The 23,342-nt window shown below is 54.0% G+C and overlaps 1 protein-coding gene across 7 annotated transcripts in view; it reads left to right on the top strand.

Moving 5' to 3' along the window:
* The window catches only part of ACAP3 (ArfGAP with coiled-coil, ankyrin repeat and PH domains 3), a 75,213-nt gene extending 52,859 nt beyond the window's left edge, over nucleotides 1-22,354 (top strand). The window contains exons 12-26 of one of the 7 annotated variants that reach the window (XR_004244152.1): nucleotides 530-581; nucleotides 1,477-1,577; nucleotides 2,236-2,347; nucleotides 2,437-2,645; nucleotides 3,096-3,165; nucleotides 3,282-3,376; nucleotides 4,472-4,686; nucleotides 5,956-6,063; nucleotides 6,502-6,585; nucleotides 8,750-8,842; nucleotides 9,384-9,604; nucleotides 9,718-9,827; nucleotides 11,094-11,204; nucleotides 16,612-21,805; nucleotides 21,930-22,354. Coding sequence is in view for 5 of the 7 variants with exons in the window: in XM_032131453.1 (XP_031987344.1) it covers nucleotides 530-581; nucleotides 1,477-1,577; nucleotides 2,236-2,347; nucleotides 2,437-2,645; nucleotides 3,096-3,165; nucleotides 3,282-3,376; nucleotides 4,472-4,686; nucleotides 5,956-6,063; nucleotides 6,502-6,585; nucleotides 8,750-8,842; nucleotides 9,384-9,604; nucleotides 9,718-9,827; nucleotides 11,094-11,204; nucleotides 16,612-16,759 (1,729 nt within the window). In the remaining 2 variants the exon portion in view is untranslated. Of the gene's footprint in view, nucleotides 1-529; nucleotides 582-1,476; nucleotides 1,578-2,235; nucleotides 2,348-2,436; nucleotides 2,646-3,095; nucleotides 3,166-3,281; nucleotides 3,377-4,471; nucleotides 4,687-5,955; nucleotides 6,064-6,501; nucleotides 6,586-8,740; nucleotides 8,843-9,383; nucleotides 9,605-9,717; nucleotides 9,828-11,093; nucleotides 11,205-16,611 lie in introns of all 7 variants that reach the window. The other 6 variants (XR_004244151.1, XM_032131453.1, XM_032131454.1 and 3 more) reach the window with 6 other exon arrangements.
* The last annotated feature ends 988 nt before the right edge of the window (nucleotides 22,355-23,342 follow it).

Below are 23,342 nucleotides of genomic sequence, written 5' to 3'. Positions count from 1 at the left end.
CAGCACCTCCCTCTCCCTGGAGCAGCAAAATCCTCCCAGAATCCCAAAATATCCCGACTTGGAATGGCCCCACGAGGAGCTGAGCAGAGCCTGCTGCTGCCACAGCACTCAGGGCGACACTGAACCTCCTCAGCTCATCCAAGGCAGCTCCCACGTGGATGGGACAGCCTCCAGTTACCTGGATTTCCCCATTTTTCCCAAATCCTTTTGTTGCCTTTTATCTGTTTGATATTTCAGCCGTGACAAAAGGCAGAGAATTCTGTTTTACCTCATTTTCCCTGATTTTTTTTTTTTTTTTTTTTGCCATGAAAAACACCCTGCTGCAACCCTCTGACTCTTTACACTCAGGCATTCCAGCGTTTTCTTCCTGGTGGGAATGGTGGCCACGGCTTCCTTTGCTTCCCCTGAAGATGATCAGGTTGCTAAATAAATGAATAAATGAATGACAGGATTTTTAATGGAGATATAAATGGGAAAATCCCCCTCTTTTCATGTCCTGATGCCTGTCCGTGTATCTGTCCCTCCTTAGGAGGTGGTTTTCCATCCAGAACAGCCAGCTGGTCTACCAGAAGAAGCTAAAGGTCAGTGAGGCTGCCCCAGGGATTAACCAAGTGGTTAATTAACCAACTGCTTCATTAACCAGCTGCTTGGCTGGGGATTCCTGCTGGCAGTGGGGTGGCAGGAGCAGGGATTTGGATCAGAGGGACAGCGGGGCCACAAGTGAGCTCCAGGGTCAGAAAAGTGGCAGCAAATGGTGTTTGTTAAATAAATATTTATTTAGATTCAATCTTCCTGCTCAGTGCAGGGAGTTGGGGAGGTTCTCCAGCAAATCTGATCTTTGTGTGTGTGATCCCACACAAATTTCCATAAAACCCATTCCCATGGCCCTGGAGTTACCTGGGGGGGAGCTGGCTCTGCTCTCTCCACACTCGGCTTGGGCAGGAGTTTGAGGGGTTTGGGCAGGAGTTTGGGGGGTTTGGGCAGGAGTTTGGGGGGTTTGGGCAGGAGTTTTGGGGTCTTGGGCAGGAGTTTGGGGGGTTTGGGCAGGAGTTTGGGGGGTTTGGGCAGGAGTTTGGGGGTCTTGGGCAGGATTTTGGGGGGTTTGGGCAGGAGTTGGAGGGGTTTGGGGAGGAGTTTGGGGGGTTTGGGGAGGAGTTTGGGGGGTTTGGGCAGGAGTTGAAGGGGTTTGGGCAGGAGTTTGGGGGGTTTGGGCAGGAGCTGGAGGGGTTTGGGCAGGAGTTGGAGGGGTTTGGGAAGAATTTTGGAGGGTTTGGGCAGGAGGGAGTTTGGAGGATTTGGGAGTGAGTTTGGAGGTTTTGGACAGGAGGGAATTTGGAGGGTTTGGGCAGAATTTTGGAGGATTTGGGAGTGAGTTTGGAGGTTTTGGGCAGGAGGGAATTTCGAGGGCTTGGGCAGGAGTTTCCCAATTGTGCCCCACACCCAGGGCGCCCTCAAAGCCCCCCTGTGCCCCCCCAGGACGTCCTCACGGTGGTGGTGGAGGACCTGAGGCTCTGCACGGTCAAACCCTGCGAGGACATCGAGAGGAGGTTCTGCTTTGAGGTCGTGTCCCCCACCAAGTGAGTTTGGGGCTCCCTGTGAGAGATGAGATTGGAGCAGAGGCTGCCCTGGGCTGTTAAATTTTGGCTGGGAGATGCCAGAATCCCTGGGAATTTCCTCAGACATCACTTTAAGCTGGATCTGAGTGGATAATTATAGATATTATTTATATAATATATGCCTTTATATTATTTATGTTTATAATTGATACTTAATATATATAATTCCCAATTATATCATTCCCAGCTTTTAGAAACAGCTTCCAGACCTGCCTGGAGATTTGGAGAGGGAACACCCCTGGCTATCCAAGCTTTTAGGATTAATTTTTTGCCTGGAAGCTTTGGAGAGGAAACACCCCAAGCTTGTAGGGTTAATTAGTGCCTGAAAGGTTTGGAATGGGAACACCCCAAGCTTGTAGGGTTAATTAGTGCCTGAAGGGTTTGGAGTGGGAACACCCCAAGCTTGTAGGATTAATTTTTCACTGGGAGGTTTGGAGTGGGAACACCTCTGGCTGTCCAACCTTGTGGGGTTAATTTGGTGCCTGGAAGCTTCGGAGAGGGAACACCCCAACCTCGTGGGGTTAATTTTTACCCTGCTGCTGAGGATGAAGAGGAACAACCTCACCCAAAATATCCCTGCTGGCCTTTGGCTCCTGCCACCCCATCCCTGCTTTTCCAGGAGCTGCATGCTGCAGGCTGACTCGGAGAAGCTGCGCCAGGCCTGGATCCAGGCTGTCCAAGCCAGCATTGCCTCGGCTTACCGGGAGAGCCCCGACAGCTACTACATCGAGGTGAGGGAGGATCCATGGAAAACCTGGGTTATTCCTCTCCAGGTGTGTTACAGGTGTTAATATCCTGATTTTTTTGCTTTTCCCTTCAGAGGCTGGACAGAACAGCCTCCCCCTCCACCAGCAGCATCGACTCCGCCACGGATTCCCGGGAGCGCGGCGGGAAAGGGGAAACCATCCTGCAGAGAGTGCAGAGCATTCCTGGGAATGAGCAGTGCTGTGACTGTGGGCAGCCAGACCCTCGCTGGGCCAGCATCAACCTGGGCATCCTGCTGTGCATCGAGTGCTCCGGGATCCACAGGTGCCAGGGGCTGTGGGATCCGTGCTGCCAGGCTGCAGGATTCCAGGGAAAATGGGCAGGGATGGGCTGGAGACTCCCAGGGAAAACGGGCAGGGATGGGCTGGAGACTCCCAGGGAAAAATGGTTACAGATGGGCTGCAGGATCCCTGGAGAAATGGTCAGGGATGGACTGGAGACTCCCAGGGAAAATGGTCAGGGATGGACTGGAGACTCCCAGGGAAAACGGGCAGGGATGGACTGGAGACTCCCAGGGAAAACGGGCAGGGATGGACTAAAAGGTTCCTAGGAAAAATAGCCATGGATGGACTGCAGGATCCCATGGAAAAATGGCCAGGGATTGGCTGCAGGATCCCGGGAAATGTGGTGGAGCTGGAATTGCAGCTGATTAAGAGAAGTTCTGGTTTTTATGGCATTGGAATAATTGGGATTTCCTTCCTGTTGGCTCAACAGGAGCCTGGGTGTTCACTGCTCCAAGGTCCGGTCTCTCACGCTGGATTCCTGGGAGCCAGAGCTGCTGAAAGTGAGTGCTGGACTTTACCAGCCAGGGAGAAATGTGGGAATGGAGGGATTCCCTGGAAAGAGGGAACCCCTCCCCTGAGGGTTTCATTTAATTCCCTCCCTGAATTTGACTTGCAGCTGATGTGTGAGCTGGGCAACAGCACCATGAACCAGATTTACGAGGCGCAGTGTGAGGAGCTGGGGCTGAAGAAACCAACAGCAGGGAGCTCCAGGTGAGCTGTGGCCCAAAATCCGTGGAAAAGCAGGCTCAGGGAGCTCCAGGTGAGCTGTGGCCCAAAATCCATGGAAAAGCAGGCTCAGGGAGCTCCAGGTGAGCTGTGGCCCAAAATCCATGGAAAAGCAGGCTCAGGGAGCTCCAGGTGAGCTGTGGCCCAAAATCCATGGAAAAGCAGGCTCAGGGAGCTCCAGGTGAGCTGTGGCCTAAAATCCATGGAAAAGCAGGCTCAGGGAGCTCCAGGTGAGCTGTGCTCCAAAATCCATGGAAAAGCAGGCTCAGGGAGCTCCAGGTGAGCTGTGGCCTAAAATCCATGGAAAAGCAGGCTCAGGGAGCTCCAGGTGAGGCTGGGGGCACACACAGGGCCTAGGGAAAGCCACAGAGCAATCCCAGTGCCCCCAAATCCATGGAAAAGCAGGTTCAGAGGGCTCCAAATGCCTCAGGTACCCCCAGCTCATCCCACTCCCCTGAGCTGGGCTCTCAGTGTGCTTGGGAACCAGGAATTGCAGGATTTCCCCCTGCCCTGAGACCTCTCAAGTACCTGAAACACCTCATGGTGCCTGGGGCTGAACATCTCATTCTGTTCTCAACCCCCTGCAATTTTTGCTTGTGCTTTGAAACAGGAGACATTTTTAAGTTTGAGCAACCTCAATTTGAGGCCTCAGGTGGACAAAACGCCCCAGAGCAGCAGCTCCATCCTGTCATGGCTGCTTTGGGCAAACCCAGTGGCCCCAAATCCATGGAAAAGCAGGTTCAGAGGGCTCCAAATGCCTCACTCACCTGAGCTGGACTCCTGGATGGAGGTCAGTGGGGCACTGGAATCTGCTTGGGAACCAGGAATTGCAGGATTTACCCCTGCCCTGAGACCTCTCAAACACCTAAAGCTCGTGGTGGTGCCTGGAGCTGAATTTCATTCCACTCTCAACCACTGCCTGCCCTTCTCAGCTGTGCCTTGAAACAGGAGACATTTTCAAGTTGGAGAAACAGGAATTTGAGGCCTCAGGTGCACAAAACGCCCCTGAGCAGCAGCTCCATCCCCTCATGGCAGATCCTCTGGGTGTGTGTGCTCATCTCTGCGCTCTCCCTCCCTCAGGCAGGACAAGGAGGCCTGGATCAAGGTGAAATACGTGGAGAAGAAATTCCTGAAGAAGCTGCCGGGCGGGGAGGCGCTGGCCGAGAGCGAGCGGAAGCCGCGGCGCTGGTGCGTCAAGAAGTGCCAGAGGCACAACAGCGGCTCCAGAGCCCCCACAGCCCGCAGGAAGTACCGCCAGGAAACTGGGAATGCCTCCCCAGCCATGCTGTCCTCAGGTGGGCACCCCCTCCTTGTGTCCCCGGATCCCTGCCAGTGCCCCCGGCGCGGCCGCGTTCCCTTCCAGGACCTGTCAGAGCTCCGGGCAAAAATGGTGTTGCACAAACGGACTTTGAAAAGCCTTTAAAGCCATTTCCTAATGTTTTCCGGGTTCCTGTGGCTAAAGGGGATCACCAGGGTGACCCTGGGATCTCCAAGCTCGCTTTGGGCATTTTTTGGTGATTCCTGGTTTTTTTAATAAGCTTTAAATCCTTTTGGTTTTATCTCTGTAAGAGAGGCCGTGCTTAGGAAGGTTCTGGCTGCTCTGGGATGACTTTGGCCAGCAATTTGTGATGTTTTCGTTGCTCAGGAAGGGTTCTGGCTGCTCCCAATGCTCTGGGATGGGTTTGGTCAGCAGTTCGTGATGTTTTGGTTGCTTAGGGAGGGTTCTGACTTCTCTGAGATGACTTTGGTGAGAAATCTGTGATATTTTGGGTTCTTAGGACGGTTCTGACTGCTCTGAGATGACTTTGGTCAGCAATTTGTGATGTTTTGGTTTCCTAGGAAAGGTTCTGGCTGCTCCCAGTGCTCTGGGATGGGTTTGGTCAGCAATTTGTGATGTTTTGGTTGCTTAGGGAGGGTTCTGACTGCTCTGAGATGACTTTGGTGAGAAATCTGTGATATTTTGGGTTCTTAGGAAGGTTCTGGCTGCTCTGGGATGACTTTGGTCAGCAATTTGTGATGTTTTGGGTTCTTAGGAAGGGTTCTGGCTGCTCCCAGTGCTCTGGGATTACTTTGGTCAGCAATTACTGATATTTTGGTTTCCTAGGAAAGGTTCTGGCTGCTCCCAGGGCTCTGGGATGGCTTTGGTCAGCAATTTGTGATGTTTTGGTTTCCTAGGAAAGGCTCTGGCTGCTCTGGGATGACTTTGGTCAGCAATTTGTGATGTTTTGGGTTCTTAGGAAGGTTCTGACTGCTCTGGGATGACTTTGGTGAGAAATCTGTGATATTTTGGGTTCTTAGGAAGGTTCTGGCTGCTCTGGGATGGCTTTGGTCAGCAATTCGTGATATTTTGGGTTCCTAGGAAGGTTCTGGCTGCTCTGGGATGACTTTGGTCAGCAATTAGTGATGTTTTGGGTTCTGAGGAAGGTTCTGGCTGCTCTGGGATGACTTTGGCCAGCAATTAGTGATGTTTTGTGCTGGGACCACAAGCGTGGTGCTGGGTGTGCAAGCACAGCTGGGGAATTGTCTCCTTTGCTCGGCATTAATTCCGAATTTCCCGTGTCCAGCAGCAGCCACCCTGGAGAGGAAATTCCGCCGGGATTCCCTGTTCTGCCCGGATGAGCTGGACTCTCTCTTCTCCTACTTCGACACCGGGGCTGGCTCCGGCCCTCGCAGTAAGTGCCACCAAGAGCTCCTGCCCTTCCCTGCCAGCTCTCCCACTGCCCCAGAGCCAAGGCCAGCTATGCCAGGACAGGGTGAACATTCCAAACATTCCAGCAGAGGGATGAGGAGTTGGTTGCACAAACTCCAGCCCCGTCGTTGCTCTTTTATTGCACCTGTTTTAATATCCCACTGCCATTCGGCATTCTGGGGATTTTTTTTTTTTCCCCCCAGCATCTTTTACTCCCAAACTTCGCATTCCATTGGCTTTTTTTTTTTTTGATTTTGCTTTTCATTTTGGCTTTCCATATTTTTTTTTAATTATTATTTTTAAATTTTTTTTCTTAGCCGAGTCTCGCTGCGGACAATTTTTTTTTTTTTCTCTTTTTTTTTTTTAATTTTTGTGTTTGTGCCAATGAACTCCCCTCACATTCCCGTCCGCCTTCCTCTAGGTGCCAGCCACATCTCTCTGCAGCACCCGCTGGCAGGTGGCCCTTGGAGTGGGATGGGTCCCGCTGGGTCCCTCCTGGACGGAGGTAAGGTGACGCTCTGGCAGCCAGCAGCAAAAGAGACACCCAAATTTCACTTGTTCCACCCCAAAATTCCGAGGCACTGATGGATTTCTGGTCAGGGATTCCAGCTCCTTTGGCTGGGGCAGGTTTTTCCACAGGCAAAATGCTTCCTAGGCTTTCCAGCATTCCCTTTAATAAATAAATAAATAAACAAATAAATAAATAAATAAAAGCATTCCCTTTCAATAAATTCCTCAGAGGATCTAATCCTGGATCTCAGATAGGAACTTTATTTATTTTATTTCTTTAGCGGTCCACATCCCAGAGTTTTTGTGCTCCATTATCATCCTTAGCTCAGGAGTTACTGAATTTCCTGGCTCAGTTGCTTGTCCTTGTAGGAATTTACAATAAATATTTATAACCCTGAGTTCAGCACAGCAGAAACTCCCCGGCTTTCCTCCATGTCCACGTTATCTCTTGAAATCAAGGAAAAAGGGGCTTTAGTGCTTGTCTGCATCAGGGCTTTAAGGGCTGTTCCAGTTTCAAGGTATTTCATGCTTTTAGTCCACAAAAACCATGGGAATTGCAGGATTTCAGAGTCCCTCAGATCCCTCCGAGCCTTGTCTTGCTCCTGGAGAAGAAAATAGCAACTTTATCCCTGAGAACAGAGCTGGGAATGTGATGTATCCATATCCATGTGCCCTGAGCCAGATCCTCCCTTCTTGTTGTGCTGGGAATGTGGAGCAGAGCCACGAGGCCTCACTGCAGTCACGTTTTCCTTCCTCCCCAGGCCGTGGGTTTGCTTTCTATAAAAATCTGCAGCAGCTCTAAAAAAAAACACTCGTGCTCTGGGCTGCTTGAAACCTTTCCTGTTGTGCCTTCATTCCCTCCCCTGGCTGCTGAGCAGTGCTGGAGGATTCCTTGTGATCCATGATTTTGGGAGAACTCATGGAGAGCCTGATTTTTATCCGGGATTTTGCTCTGGGGAGTTCAACACCCTCTGAAATTCAGGTTTCTGGTTCTGCCGTGCTTTTCCAGGCTCAGCTCTGTGGTTCTTGCAGCCTTTCCTGCTGTTATTCCTTTCACAGAGCACTCAGCTGGCTTAGGAACACTTTTCCAGGCTTGTTTTCCTTCCTAATCCCAGTGGTTTGAGGACAGGGCATAGGGATTGAACCTGTGGAGTTCTGGGGGGATGGACACTCCCAGGCCTTGCCGTGAAAGCAGCAAGAAGCTGAATCCAGAGAGAGTTCCCAAGGCTGGCCAGGCACCCCTCAGGGCACAGGGGATGTGCCACCCCTCAGGGCACGGGGGATGTGCCACCCTTCTTCCTGCAGGAGCAATTCCTGCATTGCTTCTTCCTTCCTTTCTCTCATTTTCCTGACAATTTTGGGTGTGGGCTGAGGAAGTTTCCCCGCCACTGGCACCTTGTGTGTGTCCCTGGACAAGGGGCTTCATCTCTTCACTTCCATCTCTGGAAGCATCCAAGGCCAGGTTGGATGGGTTTGGAGCAACCTGGGATAGTGGAAGGTGTCCCTGCCCACAGGTTAGGAGCAGGATGAGCTTTAAGATCCCTTCCAACCCAAACCAGTCTGGGATTCCGTGATCCATGGATTTCTTGGATGGAGTCAGCTCTTGTAGCATTCAGTGGCCAAGCAGGGAAGGTTGGAAGCTCTGTGGGAAAGGGAAGAGATGTTGGGAAGGTGGGTGAGCTTTAAGAGTTTGGCTCAAGATGTGCTTTGGCCCAACCACATCAACAAAAAAGTGCCCCAGTGACAAATGAGAGATCCCAGAGTGGAACTGGGATGGTCAGTGCTGAAAGCAGAGGGGTGTCCTCATTTGCCCGTGACACCACCCGACCTCCTGCCGAGCTGTCTCTGCTGCTGCTCCGCTCCAGTCTCCGTCACAATCCCTCAGGGATTGCAGCAGGGGCTGTCCCCAACAGCCCCCAAGTGCCACGGCAGTGTTGGAGCATCCCTGCATGAAGGGCAGTGTGGGGACACGGCCACCGTGAGGCTTTGCAGAGCTTCTCCTTGGGGGCTGAGCGGGGTGGCAGCGCCTCTGTCCCTGTGCCAGCAGTGTGTGTGTGACGTCCTGCGCTGCCCTGTCCCCCCGTGGGCTCAGCTGGGCCTGGCTCTGGGGGGGCCTGGGTGTTAAAGTGGCCTTGGTTTGTGTCCTGTTGGCCCCGCAGGTCTGAGCAGTGACAGCGGCCTGGGAGGGAGCACCGATGGCAGCACCGACATCCTGGTGTTCGGCTCCGTGGTGGACAGCGTGACAGAGGAAGGTGGGTGGCACACGGGGAAGGGCGTGAGGGATTGGTCTGGGATCTTCTTGGATGGAGATGCAGTGTTGGATAACACAGAGAGGCAGGGCTGAGGGGGTTCGGGGGAATTGATTTGTAAAACAGAGCTTGTATATCGTAGCAACAACTTGGGCCCTGCCAGAGGGGAGGGTTGGATGGGGTTTTGGGAGGGAGTTCTTCCCTGTGAGGGTTAGATGGGATTTTGGGATTAAATCCTTCCCTGTGACAGTGGGGAGGCCCTGGGATGGATTTCCTGGAAAAGCTCATGCCTGGAAGTGTCCAAGACCAACCTGGGATAGTGGAAGATGACCCTGCCCATGGAATGAGATGAGCTTTTAGGTCCCTTCCAACCCACACCAGTGTGGGATTCTTTGTTTTCTCACTGAATTGACCCTAAATCAAAGCAGAATTCTCCAAATAACGGCAGGCACAGCTTCACTTAGGCAGGATGGGTGAGCAGGGATATAAAAAATGAAGTGGGAAGCTTTGGGCTGATCTCTCCCCACCCTTCCCTGCCTGGCAGAGTGCGAGGTGTCGGAGGAGAGCAGCGGGGAAGCCGAGATCGAGCAGGAGGCGTCGGATTTGGAGGATCTGAGGGAGCTGCACCCCGGCCTGCTGATGTACAGGGCAGCTCAGGCCCGGAACCTGCCCCTGATGGCAGAAGCTCTGGCCCACGGGGCCGAGATCAACTGGGTGAACGACGAGGATGAGAACAAAACCCCTCTGATCCAGGCTGTGAAGGGGGTACGTTGTGCTGGGAACGTGAGGCCTTGGCTCTGGTTTGGAGCACGGGAATTGTCCGGCCTGTGCATCCTGCTGGATAAATTGATGTGGAAATTCCTTTTCCCCCTCACCAGGGCTCCTTGATAGCCTGTGAATTCCTGCTGCAGAACGGGGCAGATGTCAACCAAAGAGACTCACGGGGCCGGGCCCCCCTGCACCACGCCACGTACCTGGGGCACACCGGGTGAGTCTGGATCCCTGGCATGGGATCCAGAGCTGGATAACCCAGGGGGCTGGATAACCCAGGGAGCTGGATAACCCAGGGGGCTGGATAACCCAGAATTGGATAACCCAGAATTGGATAACCCAGGGGGCTGGATAACCCAGGAGGCTGGATAACCCAGGGGGCTGGATAACCCAGAACTGGATAACCCAGAGTTGGATAACCCAGAATTGGATAACCCAGAATTGGATAACCCAGGGGGCTGGATAACCCAGGAGGCTGGATAACCCAGGGGGCTGGATAACCCAGGGGGCTGGATAACCCAGGGGGCTGGATAACCCAGAATTGGATAACCCAGGGGGCTGGATAACCCAGGGGGCTGGATAACCCAGGGGGCTGGATAACCCAGAATTGGATAACCCAGAGTTGGATAACCCCGGGAGCTGGATAACCCAGAATTGGATAACCCAGAATTGGATAACCCAGGGGGGTGGATAACCCGAATTGGATAACCCAGGGGGCTGGATAACCCAGAATTGGATAACCCAGAATTGGATAACCCAGAATTGGATAACCCGGAGCTGGATAATCCCCTCAGCCTAGAGAGCCAGGGCTGAGGGGGTTTTAGGGAATTGATTTGTAAAATATGGCTTTTAGAGCATATCAATGAATGTGGCACAGGGTTAGGTGGGATATTGGGATGAAATCCTTCCCTGTGTGGGTGGGAGGGGCTGGGATGGAATTCCCAGAGAGGATGTGGGTGTCCTATCCCTGGAAGTGCCCAAGGCCAGGTTGGAGCAAGCTGGGGTAGTGGGAGGTGTCCTTGCCTATGGAATGAGATGAGTTTTGGGATCCCTTCAACCCAAACCAGTGTGGGATTCTCTCTTTTCTCACTGAATTTACCCTAAATAAAGGCAAAACTCTACAAATACTGGCAGGCACAGCTTCACTTAGGCTGGCCTAAATCAGGAAACACTGCAGAGAAAGGAATGGGGGTGCAGGGGCCTGGTTATCCCCTATGTGCCATCATGAGGGCAATTATCCTTAAGACAATCAAATCCATGGAATCATGGGATGGATAATTGCTCAAGGGTTGGATGCAAGCTCAGGGAGAGGAGGATGTGGGATCAGCAGGTTCAAACCTGACTTTGGGACAGCAGTTGAATCCCTCAGTGTCCCTGCTGAGACACTGCGGGAACAGTCGGGACACACTCAGGTGGGGACTCCTGGAATTCTGTGCCTCTGGAGCTGGAATTCCTGCCCTGAGGGCCCTTTGTGCCCCCGCAGGCAGGTGTGCCTGTTCCTGAAGCGCGGGGCCAACCAGCACGCCGTGGATGGGGACGGGCAGGACCCGCTGAGCATCGCCGTGACCGCGGCCAACGCCGACATCGTCACCCTGTGAGTGCTGCCGGGGCTGGGAGGCGCCGGGAAACGCCGGGAAGCACCGGGAAGCACTGGGAAACGGCAGGCAGCACTGCCTGAGGACTGGGAAACACTGGGAAACACTGGGAAACGGCAGGCAGCACTGCCTGAGGACTGGGAAACACTGGGAAACAGCAGGCAGCACTGCCTGAGGACTGGGAAACACTGGGAAGCACTGGGAAACAGCAGGCAGCACTGCCTGAGGACTGGGAAACACTGGGAAACACTGGGAAACGGCAGGCAGCACTGCCTGAGGACTGGGAAACACAGGGAAGCACTGGGAAACAGCAGGCAGCACTGCCTGAGGACTGGGAAACACTGGGAAACACTGGGAAACACTGGGAAACACTGGGAAACAGCAGGCAGCACTGCCTGAGGACTGGGAAACACTGGGAAACAGCAGGCAGCACTGCCTGAGGACTGGGAAACACTGGGAAGCACTGGGAAACAGCAGGCAGCACTGTCTGAGGACTGGGAAACACTGGGAAACAGCAGGCAGCACTGCCTGAGGACTGGGAAACACTGGAAACACTGGGAAACAGCAGGCAGCACTGCCTGAGGACTGGGAAACACTGGGAAACACTGGGAAACAGCAGGCAGCACTGCCTGAGGACTGGGAAACACTGGGAAACACTGGGAAACAGCAGGCAGCACTGCCTGAGGACTGGGAAACACTGGGAAACACTGGGAAACACTGGGAAACAGCAGGCAGCACTGCCTGAGGACTGGGAAACACTGGGAAGCACTGGGAAACACTGGGAAACGGCAGGCAGCACTGTCTGAGGACTGGGAAACACTGGGAAACACTGGGAAACGGCAGGCAGCACTGCCTGAGGACTGGGAAACACTGGGAAACACTGGGAAATGGCAGGCAGCACTGCCTGAGGACTGGGAAACACTGGGAAACAGCAGGCAGCACTGCCTGAGGACTGGGAAACACTGGGAAACACTGGGAAATGGCAGGCAGCACTGCCTGAGGACTGGGAAACACTGGGAAACAGCAGGCAGCACTGCCTGAGGACTGGGAAGCACTGGGAAACAGCAGGCAGCACTGCCTGAGGACTGGGAAACACTGGGAAACACTGGGAAACGGCAGGCAGCACTGCCTGAGGACTGGGAAACACTGGGAAACAGCAGGCAGCACTGCCTGAGGACTGGGAAACACTGGGAAACACTGGGAAATGGCAGGCAGCACTGCCTGAGGACTGGGAAACACTGGGAAACACTGGGAAATGGCAGGCAGCACTGCCTGAGGACTGGGAAACACTGGGAAACAGCAGGCAGCACTGCCTGAGGACTGGGAAACACTGGGAAACACTGGGAAACGGCAGGCAACACTGCCTGAGGACTGGGAAACACTGGGAAACACTGGGAAACGGCAGGCAGCACTGCCTGAGGACTGGGAAACACTGGGAAACAGCAGGCAGCACTGCCTGAGGACTGGGAAACACTGGGAAATGGCAGGCAGCACTGCCTGAGGACTGGGAAACACTGGGAAACGGCAGGCAGCGCTGCCTGAGGACTGGGAAACACTGGGAAGCACTGGGAAACACTGGGAAACGGCAGGCAGCACTGCCTGAGGACTGGGAAACACTGGGAAGCACTGGGAAACACTGGGAAATGGCAGGCAGCACTGCCTGAGGACTGGGAAACACTGGGAAGCACTGGGAAACAGCAGGCAGCACTGCCTGAGGACTGGGAAGCACTGGGAAACACTGGGAAACGGCAGGCAGCACTGCCTGAGGACTGGGAAACACTGGGAAACAGCAGGCAGCACTGCCTGAGGACTGGGAAACACTGGGAAACACTGGGAAACGGCAGGCAACACTGCCTGAGGACTGGGAAGCACTGGGAAACAGCAGGCAGCACTGCCTGAGGACTGGGAAACACTGGGAAACACTGGGAAACGGCAGGCAGCACTGCCTGAGGACTGGGAAACACTGGGAAGCACTGGGAAACGGCAGGCAACACTGCCTGAGGACTGGGAAGCACTGGGAAACAGCAGGCAGCACTGCCTGAGGACTGGGAAACACTGGGAAACACTGGGAAACGGCAGGCAGCACTGCCTGAGGACTGGGAAACACTGGGAAACACTGGGAAATGGCAGGCAGCACTGCCTGAGGACTGGGAAACACTGGGAAACGGCAGGCAGCACTGCCTGAGGACTGGGAAACACTGGGAAACACTGGGAAACGGCAGGCAACACTGCCTGAGGACTGGGAAGCACTGGGAAACAGCAGGCAGCACTGCCTGAGGACTGGGAAACACTGGGAAACACTGGGAAACGGCAGGCAGCACTGCCTGAGGACTGGGAAACACTGGGAAACACTGGGAAATGGCAGGCAGCACTGCCTGAGGACTGGGAAACACTGGGAAACGGCAGGCAGCACTGCCTGAGGACTGGGAAACACTGGGAAGCACTGGGAAACAGCAGGCAGCACTGCCTGAGGACTGGGAAACACTGGGAAGCACTGGGAAACGGCAGGCAGCACTGCCTGAGGACTGGGAAACACTGGGAAACACTGGGAAACGGCAGGCAGCACTGCCTGAGGACTGGGAAACACTGGGAAACACTGGGAAACGGCAGGCAGCACTGCCTGAGGACTGGGAAACACTGGGAAACACTGGGAAACGGCAGGCAGCACTGCCTGAGGACTGGGAAACACTGGGAAGCACTGGGAAACAGCAGGCAGCACTGCCTGAGGACTGGGAAACACTGGGAAACACTGGGAAACGGCAGGCAGCACTGCCTGAGGACTGGGAAACACTGGGAAACACTGGGAAACAGCAGGCAGCACTGCCTGAGGACTGGGAAACACTGGGAAACACTGGGAAACGGCAGGCAACACTGCCTGAGGACTGGGAAGCACTGGGAAACAGCAGGCAGCACTGCCTGAGGACTGGGAAACACTGGGAAGCACTGGGAAACAGCAGGCAGCACTGCCTGAGGACTGGGAAACACTGGGAAACGGCAGGCAGCACTGCCTGAGGACTGGGAAACACTGGGAAACGGCAGGCAGCACTGCCTGAGGACTGGGAAACACTGGGAAGCACTGGGAAACAGCAGGCAGCACTGCCTGAGGACTGGGAAACACTGGGAAGCACTGGGAAACGGCAGGCAGCACTGCCTGAGGACTGGGAAACACTGGGAAGCACTGGGAAACAGCAGGCAGCACTGCCTGAGGACTGGGAAACACTGGGAAGCACTGGGAAACGGCAGGCAGCACTGCCTGAGGACTGGGAAACACTGGGAAACAGCAGGCAGCACTGCCTGAGGACTGGGAAACACTGGGAAGCACTGGGAAACGGCAGGCAGCACTGCCTGAGGACTGGGAAACACTGGGAAACAGCAGGCAGCACTGCCTGAGGACTGGGAAACACTGGGAAACACTGGGAAACAGCAGGCAGCACTGCCTGAGGACTGGGAAACACTGGGAAACACTGGGAAACAGCAGGCAGCACTGCCTGAGGACTGGGAAACACTGGGAAACACTGGGAAACGGCAGGCAGCACTGCCTGAGGACTGGGAAACACTGGGAAGCACTGGGAAACACTGGGAAACGGCAGGCAGCACTGCCTGAGGACTGGGAAACACTGGGAAGCACTGGGAAACACTGGGAAACGGCAGGCAGCACTGCCTGAGGACTGGGAAACACTGGGAAGCACTGGGAAACGGCAGGCAGCACTGCCTGAGGACTGGGAAACACTGGGAAGCACTGGGAAACAGCAGGCAGCACTGCCTGAGGACTGGGAAACACTGGGAAACAGCAGGCAGCACTGCCTGAGGACTGGGAAACACTGGGAAACACTGGGAAACGGCAGGCAGCACTGCCTGAGGACTGGGAAACACTGGGAAACACTGGGAAACGGCAGGCAGCACTGTCTGAGGACTGGGAAACACTGGGAAACAGCAGGCAGCACTGCCTGAGGACTGGGAAACACTGGGAAACACTGGGAAATGGCAGGCAGCACTGCCTGAGGACTGGGAAACACTGGGAAACACTGGGAAACAGCAGGCAGCACTGCCTGAGGACTGGGAAACACTGGGAAGCACTGGGAAACACTGGGAAACGGCAGGCAGCACTGTCTGAGGACTGGGAAACACTGGGAAACAGCAGGCAGCACTGCCTGAGGACTGGGAAACACTGGGAAACACTGGGAAACGGCAGGCAGCACTGTCTGAGGACTGGGAAACACTGGGAAACAGCAGGCAGCACTGCCTGAGGACTGGGAAACACTGGGAAACACTGGGAAATGGCAGGCAGCACTGCCTGAGGACTGGGAAACACTGGGAAACACTGGGAAACAGCAGGCAGCACTGCCTGAGGACTGGGAAACACTGGGAAACACTGGGAAACGGCAGGCAACACTGCCTGAGGACTGGGAAACACTGGGAAACACTGGGAAATGGCAGGCAGCACTGCCTGAGGACTGGGAAACACTGGGAAACACTGGGAAACAGCAGGCAGCACTGCCTGAGGACTGGGAAACACTGGGAAGCACTGGGAAACAGCAGGCAGCACTGCCTGAGGACTGGGAAGCACTGGGAAACACTGGGGAACACTGGGAAACAGCAGGCAACACTGCCTGGAGACTGGGAAACGCTGGGAAAGACTGGGGAACACTGCCTGGGAACTGGGAAACGCTGGGAACGACTGGCAACACTGCCTAAGGACTGGGAAACACTGCCCGGAGACTGGGAAATACTGGGAAAGACTGGGGAACACTGCCTAGGGACTGGGAAACACTGGGAAACCTTGGGAAACACTGCCCAGGAACTGGGAAACACTGGGAAACACTGCCTGGGGACTGGGGAACACCACCTGGGAACTGGGAAACACTGGAAAACACTGGGAAACACTGCCTGGAGACTGGGAAACACTGGGAAATGCTGGGAAAGACTGGGGAACACTGCCTAGGGACTGGGAAACGCTGCCTAGGGACTGGGAAACACCAGGAAACCTTGGGAAACACTGCCCAGGAACTGGGAAACACTGGGAAACACTGTCTGGGGACTGGGGAACACCACCTGGGAACTGGAAAACACTGGGAAACACTGGGAAACACTGCCTGGAGACTGGGAAACACTGGGAAATGCTGGGAAAGACTGGGGAACACTGCCTAGGGACTGGGAAACGCTGCCTGGGGACTGGGGAACACCACCTGGGAACTGGAAAACACTGGGAAACGCTGGGAAAGACTGGGGAACACTGCCTAGGGACTGGGGAACACTGGGGAACACTGCCTGGGGACTGGGGAACACCACCTGGAAACTGGGAAACACTGGGAAACACCGCCTGGGGACTGGGAAACACTGGGAAATGCCAGCAGCAGGGGAAGGAATAACCAAATCCTGCCCCCCGTGCTCTGTGTCCCGCCGCAGGCTGCGCCTGGCCCGGATGAACGAGGAGATGCGGGAAGCAGAGGGTCCCTTCGGGCAGCCGGGCCAATATCCCAGCAACAGCCCCACGGAGCTGCAGTACAGGAAATGCATCCAGGAGTTCATCAGCCTTAACATCGACGAGTGTTAGTGACGAGTCCCCATCCCCTCTGCTGCCCCGGAGCTGGGCTGAATCCCTGGAGAGCCCCATCCTTGGATATCTCGGTGTTTTCCTTGCAGATTGGTCTGTTGTTGATGCCTGCACCCTTCGGGTTGAGCTGCCCGCAGGAAGGCCAAGGGGGTCTTCCCTGTGAGCTTTAAGTTCTCATGCTTGACTACTGGATGGTTGATTTTTATGTTTTTTTGGAGTAGGAGCCTCCCAGGGCATAACCACAGACCTTGGCGTGTGGGCTGGAATGTGTGGGAAGTGTGGGAGAGGAGCTTAGAGTTGGAAAAAAAAAAAAAGGAAAAAAAAAGAAAAAAAAGAGAAGAAAAGGAAAAGCCCTCAGTGACCAGGAGAGAGCCACCAACACCAGGATCAGATGAAGCTGGCCCTGAAGAGTTGGCTTGGAATTCGGGCAGGGATTGTGGAGCCCTCAGCCTGCTGCGCCCCTGGGAGAACTCAAGAGGTGCCCTCCCGGGCTGGTTTTGGGGCAGGGATGCTCCGAGCGGAGCGGGTGGCATCGGGAGCTCCTCACCTTTCACTGCTCTCAGGACTGAACCAGCCATGCTCCCCTCGTTTGCTGCCCTGGGTGCTTGGCTGCTCAAAGCCATAGCTGCCCTGCTTCCAGCAGCCATCCTGCAGCATTCCTGGAAGCAGCAGCGCTGATCCCTGGAGCTGGGAGAAGCTTGTCGCTGGCGATGGGCTCGGGGCAGGGAGGGGAAGCTGCTCCAGCTGCTCGGTGCAATCTGACTCCACTCGGTTCCCTGCTCCCTTCAGGTTTCTGTGGAGGAGAATTCCACTTGCATGAGTCCCCTCCGTGCTCTCCCCCCGCATGCTGGAGCATCTCAGCGGCTTTGGAGCTCCCCAGTTCCAGGGAGCAGCAGAATTTTGTGTTTCCCTCCTTTCTTTCCCCGAGGTTTTTGGCTGGAGTGAGGGAATTTTCCTTGGAGCACTTTGTTGCTGTCTCGTGTGTCTGGAGCTGTCCCATCCCGTCTTGGGAGGGCTTAGGGAGCACGGGGACCTCTGGAGCCCTGTCTGGAGATTGGAGGCTCCTGTAGGAGCCTTTCCCCAATGTCCCCAACTGCAGCTGGCACCAGAGGTTGTCAGGGCTCGGGGGTGACATCCCTGCCTGGGCTCCAGGGTCAGGCCACAGTGCCTTATGGATCATCCCAGGATCTTGAGGGGCTCCAAGGAAACAAAGAATCGCAGGCAGAGTTCCCCACTCTCTGCACTCCATCAGCAGATCCACAATCCCATTTCTCATCCCATCCACTCTGGAATTCTTGATGTTTTCGCTTCCTGGCCGCTGCCCTGCTCAGAAACCTTGGCAGGATTTGTTCCTGGGGCTGGAATTGTGTCCTCAGATATTGAGGGAACAGCTGCTCACCCTCAGGGGCTCAGCCAGCAGCCCTCCCACACAACAAAGAGCCTTCACTGGGTCTCTCTTGGCTCGAGGGAATTCCTGCTTCCTTAGGAAGGTGCTGTCCCAGGTTTTCCTGCAGCCAGGCTGCTCTTTCCTGTCTGTGCAATCTCGATTCCCACTGGAGCTTTGGGATGAGCAATTCCCAGGGCTGAGCTCTGCTCTCAGTGTCTGCTGCGAGTCTGGAATGGTCCTGGTGCAGTGCAAAATCTGCCCCCAGGGCCTCCTGTGCTTCCTTAAATCATGAACAATCTCCTTCCACTGATCCTGGGGAATGAAAATTCCCCCTTTTTGGCTGTTCAGTGCCTGGGCTGGAAATCTCCTGTGGTCTTGGAGCAGGCAGTGCTCCCTCTGAACTCTCCTGAGTGGGAAGTGGAGGCTGAGCAGGGGCAGCTCCCGTGGTCCGTTCATCCCTGCCCAGCTCCGGCACCCTCAGGAGCGCCTCGGGAACACCCCTGGGATGAAGCAGAAATTGCTGCAATTCCATTTCAGAGAAGCTGGGATGGATAAACCCCGAATTCAGAGGACAGCTCTGGGAGCAGAGATTGTAGCTCTGACTGTGGCTCCCTCAGGATTCCAGCTGTGGCAGGGCTGCTCCGGGGTCTCCTTCACTTTCCATTTAACATTCCCTGGATTTAACACCTCCTGCCCCCTGGGAGGTGTCACCAGCACTGCTGCCCCCTCAGTGTCTCCTGGGCAGGGACAGAAGCTCCTGGAGCTCCACTTTCGCTCCTTTGCTTTGGGCTTTGTCTTTTTTCTGACCCAAATCACCTCAGATTTCGATGCCCCTTCACGGCCCCGTTTGTCACCTCTTCCTTGGCATTCCGGCCTCTTTGTCCTGCTGCTGCTGCTGCACTCGGTTTAAAAGTTTAAAACCAGCGCTTAAAAGTTTCAAAGCCAGCCCTGAGCAGTGCCCTGGCTGCTCCTGGCACGGCTGGGATGGGGTTGGAAGTGCTGCTGCTCCCGCTCCCAAATCCACCCCCAAATCCGAGTCTGCCTTCAGCAGGACCCTGCTGTGCCCAGGGACAGCCCCCACATCCCCCTGGGACACCTGGAATGCTCCACAGATCCAAGATCCTGCTCTTCTTCCCGGGTTAGGAGCTGGGAGATTCCTGCAGGGGATTCCCTCTTCAATCGCACCCCGTTTTGTGCTGATCTGCATCACTTGGGGCGGTTTTTTGGTGCTGATTCCCCCTCGAGTCGTGCCCTTTCCACGCTGGGAATCTTTTCAGGGTACTTCAAAGCTCTTGAGAGTGAAGTAGAAGTTTCACCACTGCCATGGTCCTGCTCTGCTCATGGATTTCAGCACGGTCATTGTGGTTTTTTTTTTTTTACCTGTACAGCAACTTCAAACACCCCAATTGGTTTTCCCAGCTTTTTAGGAGGAGTTAGAAACCCGACTGATCCTTTCTGTGAGCCAAGGACAACCGTGGCTTCCACTTTTGGGTCGTTTTATTTCACTTTTTCTGGGAATTCTGGCCAGAAATCCTGGCCAGTTTGCTCCCTGGAAGCTCAGACTCACTGCTGGAGTAGATGAAGTTGAAAAAAAAATGTAAATATTGATGCAAAAAGCAGCGTCTTGCAAGACAATTGATCTATTTAACATGTATTGGTACTTTATTTAGAGTCAATGTATAAAGCAACTTTGTGCACTTTTCCTACCTGACAGTATTGGGGGGTTTTATGTTCTTTTGTTATGGGTTTTGTGCTGTCTTTTTTAATCAGTGGAATTGTTAAGTATTTAATTTATTCTTATTGATGTGCCCAGAGGACTAGTGCAATTTTTATTCAATACAGTTGGTCTGTATTTAATGTCAGGATTTTTTTTTTTTTTTGTAGCATTGCTAGGGAATATTTTTCCAAACCTGCCTTTTTTTCCCTCCCCTAATTTTCCTTTCTTCCCCCCTTCCCTTTCTGTTTTCATCATGAGGCATTAAATGCCTCTAATTTGAGATAGAGCCCAACACTTGAGAACACCCTGCAGTCCCTACAACTGAAATTTCTCCAGGAAAAACACGCTAAGGAGGCACTTCTCCCTATTTTCTGTGTTTCTTTGATTTTTATTTTTGCTTGGGGGGTGTGGGGGGGGGTGTGTGCACTCCAAACCTTGGAGGGGAGAGTGGGGAAGGTGCACAGAAAATTCATTTCCAGCCAGGGAAATGCATTTCCAGGCTCCGGGGAAGATGAGAAAATGAACATTTTCTTGGTTTTCCTGCCTCAAACGCAGCTGGATTTGTGTTGTACAACCCTGCTTGGAATATTTGCTGCCCAAAATTGCTGGTTTTTCACTCTCCCTTTTTTTTTCCCCAAGGGTGTGTGAGTGTTTTCTCTGGACTTTAACCACATTTAACAGGAGGAATTTGCCTTTGTGTAGAAAGCAGAGGGCCAGGCACTGCCCAAAGCCTCCTCAGCCACCAGGATCCTCCATCCTTGGAATTTTCGGGGATCTGGGTGAATATTTCTCTCCCTATCCTCACTTTTATTTGACCAACCCTGTAACTAAGTGCCTGGACTTGGATCCAGTCTGGGTTTGGGTCTCTGGGTTTGGATCTCTGGGCTCTCATTCCAGGTGGGATGAGCTCAGCTTGTTGGATTTTTAAGCAATGCCCTCAGTGCTCCCTCTCCAGTGAAATCCAGGGAAGCCTCAGGTTATTTCAGTGTTGCTGCCTCTGAGATGGGAAATTTCTTGGAGTATTTTAAAGGAAAAACGTGGAGCTGGAAGATTTTATGCCTTTAACAAAAATAAAGTGTGACAAGCTGAGCTGTGATGGGCATAAAACGGAATTATTAAGGTTGGAAAAGCCCTCTGAGGTCATCAAATTAATGACGCTGCAGCTTCAAAGAGAGAACTGGAGGGAGGATTTTGGAATCAAGAGATCAGGAACATCTCAGAGCAGCAAACAAGGCCATGATTTATGCAAGAAAACCCCAGGAGCTCCTGAAGAAATGCACTGAATTCCTGCCCAGTGGCCCTGGCCACGGCTGTCCCCTGTGCTGGGCTGTCCCCTGGCCACGTGTCCCTCACTGCCCGGAGCATTTTTGCTTTCAACCAAAGACAGAACGGGCTGGGAGGTGACACTGAGCCCTGGGAGAGCTGGTGCCAACCCCGAGTGAGTGTGGGGTGGCACAGGGACAGCGGCGGGGCACCAAGGGGCTGAGGGAGAGGGGGGTTCTGAGGGGAAAAGGGGATTTTTTTGGGGAGATTCCAGAACAGATGAGTGCTGTTTCCATAGGAACGGGGCTCATATCCCTCATATCCCCAGCCTCCCAGGGAACTGGGGCTGTGCCAGGGGGAATGCAGCTGGATGGGGAGGGAATGAGGGGGGAAGTGTAGCCAAGGCGCTTCCCAAGGCACAAGGAGGACGGGGGATGGCAGGAGAGGACACCTGGGGTGGGACCTTGCTCCCAGGATGGAGCAGTTTGGGTGGAAATCTTCCTGTTGCCAGAGGTGGCACAGCAGGAGCGACCTGGGGCCACCTGAGCCAGGCCGGCCAGGGGCTGCCACAGCTTCCCTTGCCAACAGCACGGACAGGGACAGGTCCTGTGGCCACAGGGAGAGGCCGTTTTTGGCCAGGTCAGAGGTGCTTTGGCCAGGCCAGAGATCCTTTGGGGAGGTCAGAGCTCCTTGGGCCAGGTCAGAGGTGCTTTGGCCAGGTCAGGGACCCTTTTTTGCCAGGTCAGAGATCCTTTGGCCAGGCCAGAGGCCCTTTTTAGCCAGGCCAGAGATCCTTTGGGGAGGTCAGAGGCCCTTGGGCCAGGCCAGAGATCCTTGGGCCAGGTCAGAGGTGCTTTGGCCAGGTCAGAGATGCTTTGGCCAGGCCAGGGACCCTTTGTGGCCAGCCCAGAGGCCCTTCCTGGCCAGGCCGGAGCCCTGAGGGCTCTGCCCTCGCTGTAAATACGCCGCTGTCACCCCTCCCCCCCTCCCCTCCCTCACCCTCCTGCTTTCGGTGCCACTTTGTACCAGGTTTTTTAATCCTTCTCCCCACACAGCCTGTGCTGCCCATACCTCTGGAAAACCAGATATTCTCTCTGTAATTACCTTTGTACAATTTCAAAGCTCTTGCTGTGCTGTCGGCCTTTTTTTCCTCCCCCCCTCGCCTCCTTTCTCTTCTATGGTCTCTTGAAGCACTGTTAATAAAAATCTGAATAAATCCTTCCCTTTCCTTCTTGGCTTTTATTGCTGGAGGCTTTCTTGCCTTGCTGCCTGGATTAACTGGATCTAAAATCCCTTTTTTAACCTGTTTCCCTTCTCCTCTGCACCCTCCAGGCTGAGCTGTGGGGCACTGAATGGCACATAAATATTCTGATTTTTTTTGCTGGGGTTTCTGTGACTCTCTGGTGGTGAAGATGATGATGATGACTCCAGGCTGCTCTGGAGGAAGGCTGGGACAAAAGGGACAGGCTCAGGTCACCCCTGCCCCATTCCACCCCTTCCTGTGCTGGATCCTGAGCTCTGTCCTTGCACTACGTGGAAAAATCCTCCTTTTTTTCCCCACACAGGGCAATCCTTCCCCACTGGGTTCTCCCATCCTGTGTGTCTGTGGCAGAAAAATAAAAGAAGAAGGAAAAATAGACCGGCCTGGCCTTGTGATTTCTGTCCTGCTTAGCACGGAGAACAAGGGCAGGAAGGGGAGATTTGGGGAATAATCTCTGGTTTTTTTAATAGATCCCAATGATTTAATTCAGGGGGACTCATTCACTCAGTGGAAGAGTTAAATAAGGTGAATATTCTGAAATCAGGAGCATTTTTTAGGCATTTATGGGAGTAGAGCTGTGCTATTACAATGAATTTATAGTGAGGGGATGTGGGGGATGCCTGCCCTGCTCCCACTGTCCCTTTCCCATTTATTTCACTGCTGTGTTTTCCTGCCTAAAATGGAGATTTTAGCTCAAACACCACCCCAAGGTGCACACTGCAGCCTGAGATGGGATTGCAGAAAAAGATTGACCTTTTTTCTTTAATTAACAAGAATTCAATGCTTAAATAGCTTCAAAAACCTGGGGCTGCTCTTTTATTACAACAGTGGGAGTCTTAAAATGGGAGTTCTAACAGATATTTCAGTGGGGTGCAGGAGGATCAGTGACCTGTTAGGATTTATCCCTGATTTTATCACCAGGAGCTCCCAGCAATTCCCTGTCCTGCTGCCTCCA

Source organism: Corvus moneduloides, chromosome 22 (genome assembly GCF_009650955.1).
Source record: "Corvus moneduloides isolate bCorMon1 chromosome 22, bCorMon1.pri, whole genome shotgun sequence".
NCBI lineage: Eukaryota > Metazoa > Chordata > Aves > Passeriformes > Corvidae > Corvus > Corvus moneduloides.
This window is presented reverse-complemented; position numbering and strand designations above follow the sequence as displayed.